This window comes from Trichechus manatus, unplaced genomic scaffold (genome assembly GCF_000243295.1).
Source record: "Trichechus manatus latirostris isolate Lorelei unplaced genomic scaffold, TriManLat1.0 scaffold00081, whole genome shotgun sequence".
NCBI lineage: Eukaryota > Metazoa > Chordata > Mammalia > Sirenia > Trichechidae > Trichechus > Trichechus manatus.
Genome location: NW_004444017.1, coordinates 526528 through 536071, shown reverse-complemented (window position 1 = coordinate 536071; position 9544 = coordinate 526528). Strand labels below are relative to the sequence as shown.

General features: G+C 40.7%; 1 protein-coding gene across 1 annotated transcript in view; it reads left to right on the top strand.

Moving 5' to 3' along the window:
- Window positions 1-9544, top strand: part of NDUFA9 (NADH:ubiquinone oxidoreductase subunit A9) — a 37074-nt gene that overhangs the window by 8953 nt on the left and 18577 nt on the right. The window contains exons 4-7 of the mRNA XM_023735662.1: window positions 860-951; window positions 2310-2451; window positions 6509-6611; window positions 8413-8605. Of these exons, the coding sequence (XP_023591430.1) occupies window positions 860-951; window positions 2310-2451; window positions 6509-6611; window positions 8413-8605 (530 nt within the window). The remainder of the gene's footprint in view (window positions 1-859; window positions 952-2309; window positions 2452-6508; window positions 6612-8412; window positions 8606-9544) is intronic.

The window sequence follows — 9544 nt, the reverse complement described above, 5'->3', positions numbered from 1 at the left end:
GTGACTTAAGTTTATTGGTCACCTGTCATCTCAGAATTAAAGTACTTCACAAGTGATAGGTGAAAACTTTGACTAGCTTACAAATGTGAAATCATTGGAATTGAAACATATAACATTTATTCTATGTTTCCGCAGATATTTATTGTCTCCTTTGTGCCTGGCATTGAGCTAAGCTCTGAGGATGTCTTGATGAACAAGACCACAGAAAGCTTATAGTTTTAACAGGGAATATAGATGTTAAATGCATAACTTGATTACAATAATTATTAGGAAAGGGGAAGTATGGGGGGGGTATAGCAGAGGGACTTCATTATATCATTGTTGTTTATTTTTTAGAAGGAGGGACCTTTCAGGTATAGGGTGCTGTTTCCTCTCTTTAGTCTCTGTTGGAAAGTGCTATCTGAACAGCCACTTGGTTTACCAACCTGACTGTGCCTTCTGGACCTTACCCTGGGAATTTGGTTTACTTTTGATTTCTTTTCTCCAGGCACTGCTCTAGGGCCATTCATGCAGTTGTGCTGCAAGCTCTTCCAACCTGAGTCATCTTGGATTCTTCCTCTCTCACCCTTGGCATTTTATATGCTCCATTAAAAATGAACAGCCTCTTTTCTAGTTCCGTCACTTGATTACCTGAGTAAAATGTGCTTTGACTTGTTTGTCTTCAGAAGAGTCAGAGAATCAGAAGGGTATTTGAGACCTCAAAATCATTTCTGTTGTAACAAGTGGAGCCTGTACAAAATGGCTCCATATTTTGACTATAACAGGTGGCTCATTTTGAAGCTTGCCTGGGAGAGCTACAGAAGTGTTACATGCAGGGTGCACCGTTATGTTTTCATCTGATTAGCTACTCCTGTTACAGGAATGGAATGGAAGAGACAAAGATTCTATCCGAAGAGCAGTGGAGCACAGCAATGTGGTCATCAATCTTGTTGGGCGAGAATGGGAAACTAGGTAAGTCTCTGACTCTTATTTCTTGTCCGCATAATTGTTATGGTTCAGTAGACATTTATTGGACGCTTTCACTATGCCAGGCATTGTGGTGACGTTTTCAATTAGTCCATCAATATGGGCTGATTGAACAACCGTTTACAAACCCAGTGACCCCTTAAGGTATCTTGTTGGTATCTTAAAAAAATCAAACCAAACCTATTGCGTTGAGTCGGTTCTGCCGCGTAGGGTTTCTCTGAGGAGCAGCTGGTAGATTCAAACTGCTGACTTTTTGGTTAGCACCTGAGCTATTTAACCACTGTGCCACCAGGAAATCTAGCTGGCATTAAGTCTGCTGCTCATAGAAAGCCAGTGGGTTGTGTCAGTGTGGCTGGTGTCATCAGCTTGATAGAATGACCCACATTGGACCTGTGCCTGGATCTGTCCCTCTGGGATTGGGTTAGGAAGTAGGATTTTGCCTGTTCCACTGTTCTTTGATGAACACTGGTTCTAGATCTGGACAGTATTCTAGATATATTCTCCATATTGCTAATTGAAAATGGCATGATTACTGGTTTGAGCAGTTCTTTTTAGCCTTTGTGTGGGTTGTTTATCAGAAAATAATGTTTTACCCCTATAGTCCCACAACACTTTGTTCACACCTCTTTTATAGCATTGATTAAAGTTGGACTTAAACTTACTTACATATGTGTCTGTGTCATCATGTATTTTACGAGTTCTTTGATGACTGGAGGGTCATCTAGTCATAAGTATCCCCTATAGTGACTGATACAGTGTTTTGTGCAGAGTGAGCATTTAGTTAATGTTGTTGAATTGAATTAGTGACTGATTTTTTTAGTGTCTTTTTTTTACCCCTGAGGAAACTAAGGTGTGGGGATAAGAAGTGATTCCCCTCCCTGCTCCCCAACACAGTCTTCCCAGCCACTGCACCCAGGTTTTATAAAGAGCCTCAGCCTCAGGATTCCTGGAAGACACAGAATATGCTACATGATGGATTTGTAACTTATACCGTTGCCGTCGAGTTGATTCTGACTCATAGCGACCTTGTAGAACAGAGTAGAACTGCTTCATAGGGTTTCCAAGGAGCGGCTGATGGATTCGAACTGCCAGCCTTTTGATTAGCAGCCGAGCTCATAACCACTGTACCACCAGGGTAAATTATGTATAGTAATGACAGTGAGCAGACCTATATAAAATTAACAACAAGAGAAACATTAATTTGGGCTTTGGGTTAAGTCACTGCTGTTCTAAAGTTTAACTGTTATGAATTTCATCACTTAAGAACACCTGCTTATCCTAGAAAACTTTGAAATCCTGAGTCATTTTGGTGTTCTTAACTGATCTCTTCTTTGTTCTTCCAGAAACTTTGATTATGATGATGTCTTTGTGAAGATTCCCCAAGCAATTGCTCAAGTGTCCAAGGAAGCTGGAGTTGAAAGACTGATTCATGTGTCTCATCTTAATGCTGATATTAAAAGTCCTTCTAGATATCTGAGAAATAAAGTAAGTAACATATTGATTTGGGAGGTGGTTCACAGAGCAAGAGTTTCTTGGCTCCTTTGAGACATGATTTAAGTGTCAAGGGTTTCTCACTGACATATTCAGAATTTTAATTCTCCATATTCAGAACTAGAAGAGTATGTGTTCTGACATTTTGGTTGAGTGCTTTCTGTTTGCAGAGAACTGTGCTAAGTGGCTTCAAAGATGGGTAAACCATATTATTACCTTCCCTTAAATACTTAAAAGTTTCTCGGGGGCATAAAAGAATTACACAGTAAACATCGTAAAAAAGTAGAGTATGATTCCTGCTAGAAGACTCATACCTGTGTCACCTACCAAGGTTAAAGAACCACTTTGCTCTGTCCCTTACGCATTCATGGTTTTATGCCACTCTTAAATGGATGATGTGAAGGCTGAGGATGAAAGGGATAAATATTTGCAAGGGACATGGCTGCTCACATAGTACTTTTGTACTCGCAGAAACTCCATTGTATTCTAGATCATACCTAGGGATTGACCACTCTGGTTTGGAGTCAGTCTGTAACCTGACATGTCTTTATTTTCAGGGACGCAGAAGGAATTGCAGTGTCTGGGACTGCCATTAGCAATTGGTTTCTGCCAGAATGAGCCTGTTTTGGGTCAGCTTGATAAGGACAACAGTGTTCCTTGACAATGGCTCTGATTTTTTGGCCTACTGCATTAATTTATTCTAAAAAATTATTTATTAGGCACCTGCTATGTGCCACGTATTGTGTTAGGGGTCCCTGGGGATAGAGTAGTGAACAAAGCAGACAGGGTCCTAGCCCCCATCAAGTTTCTAGTCCATTGAGGAAAATAATTTCAGGTGCACCAAGTGTTGCAAAGTAGTAAACTGTGCCGTAGGAGCACATAATAGGGGAAATGGAGCGCCTATTAGTTAATATTGTTAGTATCAGAAAATCCAATGCAAGCTGGCTTAAACAAAGGGAATTTTTAGGCCCACATATCTGAAAACATCCAGCGGTAGGAACATTAGGCACCGATTGGTGCCAGGGTTTATCAGGGCCCCAGCTTCGTTTCTCTGATTCTCGCAGATATGACTGTCTCTTTTTTTAAGCTTTGTTTCTTATAGTCACAGAGCTGGCTGTCAGCATGTTCAGGTGTCACATTTGCATACTACATTGTCAAGAGTAAGAGCAAGGGAGGGAGTGCATGTGCATGCATACATTTCTGCCCTAGCACTCACAGAATTATCTGAATTTCATAATTGTTTGAAAGGGAGGAGGGGTCAGTGGTGAGAGAGAAGAGTCAGAGAGAAGAGCCAAAGGTGTCCAGCCCTCTGGCCTAAGCCACTAAGTGAATGGTGGTACTACTTCCTAAGATAAGAAACACTTGAGAAGGAATAGGCTTTAGGGTGGTGGTTCTTAGCTTTTGCTGCACATTAGAATCACTGAGAGAGTTTTAAAGAATCCTTATGACCACGCTGCACCCCAGACCAGTTAAAACAGAGCCTCTGGGGGTGGCACTTGGGCATCAGTATTTTTTAACTCTGCTTAGGTACTTGCAATGTGCAGCAAAGATTGACAAAGACTGTTTTAGGGAGAATGGAAAATGGTGATCCACTTTTGGACTCTGGTTGCATTTTAGATGCATGTCAATCGCCAGGTAACAGTGGTGAATGGGATTTATGGTCCTGGAGCTCAGGTCCGGGTTGGAGATGTAAGTTTGGGAGTGATCAGCATTGGGAGAGAGCAGGATGGTTTAGTGAAGAAGTATAGAACTGAAAAGAGGGCCTTGGACTGGACTTAGAGGAATACCAATGATTAGTGGACTTGTAGAGGAGGGCACACCTGTAAAAAACAACAAAAAGACTAAGAAGAAGTGGACATAGAGAGGTGGGAGGGAAACCAGGAGAGTATGATGTTATAGAAGCCAAGGGACAACAGTGTTGCAGGAAGGAGGGAGTGGTTCCTTGTATTTAATGCTACTGAGAAGAAAAGTAAGATGAGAACTGTAAAGTTACCTTTGGATCTATTAATGTGGAGGTCATTGGTGACCTTATCAAGAATAATTTCAGTGCAAGTGTGGGGCAGAATCCAGACTACAGGTGAGTGAAAAGTGAGTGGGAGCTGAGGCAGTGGGGACTATGAGGGTAGACAATATTTTTCAGTAGTTTGGCTGGCAAGAGGAAGAAGAGTTAGAGAGGGTAGATAGCTAGAGAGGGATGTGGAGTTAGAAATTTTTTTTTCTTTCTTTTAAGATAGAAGATCTTGACATAGTTTAATGCTAGTGGGAGGAGCTGGTAAAGAGAGTGAGACTGAAGATATAGGAGAGAGTAAGTTGGGCAGGTTCTGAGAAAGTGAGAGAAGGTGAGTTCCAATGCTTGTCACTTCTCTGTTGTGATAAGAAAGGAGAAGTGCATGCATCACCACCTGAGTTTGTAGATTTGATGGTGGGAACTTGAGGTGGTTTTTCTCTGTCAGTTTATAATTTCTCTTTGAGTTAGAAGGGAAAAGGAAGGAAAAGGAGTTCTGAAATTCAAAGAAAATTGAAAATGTTTGAAATTGTCATAGGGAAGAGTAAATTAAGTAGAGGGGGAAAACAGTATTTCTGGGAAATGTTGATGGTCCAGTTAAAATTGGTGCCATGAATTTATAATGGTACCAGTTTACGAATTTTATTCATTTTCCTCCAGCTGCTGAAGGCAGTGGGAGTGCATGGCTCAAAGAAGTTGGCTAATGGGGTTCTTCCAGGATTGGGATTTTTGCCTGGTGAGTGGAGTAAAGGGGAAAAGGGCAAGGTGGTGGTGTGGTTAGTTGCCTTCAAATGATGGCGACTTTACGTATAACAGAATGAAATATTGCTCAGTCCTGCACCATCTTCATTTTTGTTGGTATGTTTGAGCCCATTGTTGCAACTATTGTGTCAGTCCATCTCATTGAGGGTTTCTCTATTTTTATTGGCCTGCTACTTTACCAAAACATGATGTCCTTTTCTAGCAATTGATCTTTCCTGATGATGTGTCCAAAGTAAGCAAGTAGAATTCTTGCCATCCTCGCATTTAAGGAACATTCTGGTTTGTTTGTTCTTCTGGCAGGCCATCATATATTCAATATTTTTGCCAACACCACAGTTGGAATGCAGCGATTCTTCTCTTTTCCTTTTACATTATCCAACTTTTGCACGCATATGAGGTGATTGAAAAGACCATGTCTAATGGGGTTCTTCCAGGATTGGGATTTTGCCTGGTGGGTAGAGTAAAGGACAAAGGGGGAAGGTAATGTGTTGGTAAAAGAGTGATTGAAAAGATGGGCCATGGAATCTATAATCTGGAATACAGAGAGGTTGATAAAGGGAGAAAGCAGAGTTGGTGGACTAGACTTCCAGATAAGGTTGAGGAACAGATATTTCAGGAACAGGTGAACAAAGGATGAGCAGGCTAGAGACATAGGAGCTTGTCATCTGAGAGTAGGATGTTTTCATTTAGTTTTTCAGAGGAGGGACACTTTCAAGTGTTGATATGATCTGTGGTGTGACTGTTTAGAGTGGCAGAAGTAGAGTGAAGAGGAGGTCATTGGAGTTGAGAAGCTCAAGGAACTGAGAGGCCTAAGATTAGTAGATGATAACAAGCAGGGATGTTGCAGCATTGGAGATTGGGTAGGCCAGTGATTCTACCTGTGACCACCTCTGGATAGGTATATACTGCTGCCACTTCCATTATTAGCCCACTGCCACCTCCCTCTCCTTTCTTTGGTGCGCTGCTAGCTTGTTGACACCAACTAGAGAATCTGTGATTAGAAGGAAAAATGAAGGCTGCAAAATTTCTACTCTGATTTTTCTCCTCCTTTAGTGTAAGTTTCCTTAGAATAAAAATTTGCAGAAACCCAACAAAAGCTGTAAAGTGCAGGACATTTTTGTATGTTTTTAAAAATTTTGTGTAAATTTTATGAATAACACGATTACCTTAATCTGGCAGATAGTATGTTCTTTGAAACACAAGTAGGGTCCTGATAGTGGAAAGAATGGGAGCTTTGTTCACTCATCTCAGCAGTTGGAATTGTTTTTTTGGTTGTTTATTTAGGCTGTTGGAGAGAAAGAAGTGAGAGATGCATTTCCAGAAGTCACTATCATAAAACCATCGGACATCTTTGGAAGAGAAGATAGATTCCTCAACTATTTTGCAGGTGCATGTTCCTTCTTAATAGTAGATGAGAGGGATACCAGTTAAATTGAAGTTAATAAATCCCTTTCAGGATCCGTGGGATGATGGTTTCCCACCCATTTTTCCTGGCTCTCAGGTTTCTTGGGATCCTGCTTTTCCCAGTAAAAGTATTTGCTGCCCTCCAGGGGAGTCTTGTGTAATGGTGAAAGGTGAAAGAAATTGTTCATTGAAGCAGAATAGCTGGGGTATCAGGCTTAAATGTGAGGTAGTGCATCCAAGAAGTGTGACTGGGTAAAAGTTTTGACTCTTTTGGCTTTTGTACAGCTAGATAAGCCTTGTAAGCATATTTATGGTTTCCGATGTGATAGTTAAGGAGCCCTGGTGAGTTTTGCTTTTTTGTGTGTGTCATATTGGGAAAACCAGAGGTGCCCAGTGTAACCGAATGGAAGGCAACCTGCAATATATCCTGCCACCCAGGTCTGGTGGGAAAGACAGGTGCCCACCAATCATGGTGCTCAATAAACCCTTGAGTTCTGTGGTCAGATGTATTCGCACATAATATTTCTCAAAATCCATATTACCAACCAAAAATTTAAACATACCCCATGACTCAGCATGCTTCCTTTAATGAAAATACATGGTATCAAAAAAAAAAAAAAAAAAAATTCCAAGCAGAATATTATTGGGTCTTGAAAGGGTTATGTACAAGCCAACAATGTTCTCTAACTTGAGGGACTAAGGTTATACTGTCATAGTCAATATGGTTCTTCTTGTGAAAAGAAGCAACTTCTCAGTTAATGGAAAGAGAATGAATTTTGGAGTCAGAGAACTGAGTTTAAATTTTGACTCTGTGGCTAACTAGCTGTGCAACTTTAACAAGTCTCTGAGTGGCTGGTTCCTCATCTACTAAAGTAGAGAGGATAATGCCTAGCTCAACAGTGGTGTGTTAGTTAAATGAAGCTACCTTTATTATAGCACTTGGCACATAGTAAGTGCTTAAATGTTGGCTTCATTTATACTCTTCATGTGGAGCCCGTGTCTTAACTGATTTCTCACGTTTATTCTGATTGCAACATCACTTAAATGTTGATTTTGAAGGTTAGACAAAGATGTAACATCTCACTTTGTCAGACACATTTTATAGATCTTTTTGATTAATAGCAATTTCTATGGAAAGGGCTTAGAGATTAATAAATATTGATTTGACAGTTCCTGGGTAGTGCAAATGGCTAATGCAGTGAGCCACTAACTGAAATGTTGGAGGTTCAAGTCCACCTAGAGGTGCCTCAAAAGAAAGGACTAGTGATCTACTTCCGAAAAAAATCAGGCATTTAAAACTCTGTGGAGCACAGTTCTACACTGATACACGTGGGGCCACGATTAGTCGGAGTCAACTGGTAACCTGGAAATAGCCAGTTGGTATTATAGGCTCTGACACACATGAGGTTGCCTTGAGTTAGAACCAACTTGATGGCAACTGTTTTTTTTAAATTACTGATCTGTTGCTTCCTGTGCCCCTCCTTAGAAAGGGGTGTGGTTAGAGTTTAGTATGGGAAGCGACCATACATTTAGCCTTATGGAGTAGAAGAAGCCAAATCATTTGGCCTCTTTACTCTCCTTCTTAAATATTTGGTCGTTTTACTTTAATGTTTGTTGTCTGAAAAACAAATGGCTGCTTCTTATAAGATGTTTACCTTCCTTAGAATCAACTACTATTTATTTCATTATTTCTTTTATGCAAAATTATTACACTAAGCTGGAGATTGTAGGTCCTATAGCAGCATAGGCCTTCTAAGAAGAATTCTCATTCTTTCTTCTGCCAGGTATTCGCTGGTTTGGTGGTGTGCCTCTTGTAGTCTTGGGCCTGAAGACAGAGAAACAACCGGTATATGTAAGTACCCTGGGTGAAGGGGCTTGGAAAGGGGCTTTAGCTGAATTCAGATTCAGGTCATCAGTTTTCTGGTTTCATCCCCGTCCAGTAACTCCATCATTTTCTTGTCAATTTGCTTCAACTGGGTGCTTGTCAGTTTAACTGAGAGGTACATGTCTTCTCTGTGTCTTCATTCGATCATTTGTTTAAGAAAAATTTACTGAACCCTTAATGTGCCAGGCACTGTACATGCCGTTTGGGATACAGGTATTAACTAGATAGACACAGATTGCTGTCCTCAAGTTGATCGCAGTCAGAGGCAAGGAAGTAAAGTGGTTGTCGGACAATGTGATAAGTGATAAGATAGAGAGAAAGTTTTATGTAATCATATCAGAAGGACACCTAATCCAGACTTAGGGATCAGAGGAGGTCTCCCAGAAGTGTCATTCAAGGTAAGACTTTAAAGATGACCAACAGTAAGTCAGATGAAGGGAATTGGGGAAGAATATTCTGTGCATAGGGATGAGAGATAAGATTGTCATATTAAGTTCAACCAGGGTTTCTCAACAGTGGCACTATCGAAGATTTGGGCCAGGTAATTTCTTTTTGTTTAGGGCTGTTGTAGGATGTTTAGAATCATCCCTGGCTTTTACCCACGAGATAGTAGAAGCATTACCCTCCTCAAGCTGTGACAGCTAAAAATGTTTCCAGACATTGCCAAATGGCCCTTGGCGATGAAAATCGCCCCCTATTGAGGACCAGTGGGCTACACCATATAAAATTACCATTTTTGAAAGTCAAAATAGAATATTAGCAATACCATGTGGTTCAGCCTCATAGTTTGTGATGGCTTAGTGACAGTGTTGGGAGGAGTAGTAAGAGATGAGATCAGAGAGTTGGTGAGCAGGGGCAAATCAGAAAGGCCTTGGCAGCCATCTGAAGATAAACACATTCTGACTAGACAGAGTATTTAGATGAGCCTTCCAGTGTGGAGATTATTTAAGCTCTTGAGAAGACAGGTTCTTTAAGAAGCTTTCTGAAAATAGAAAATGCCATTGTTTTAATTTTATCTCATGGTCTTTTTT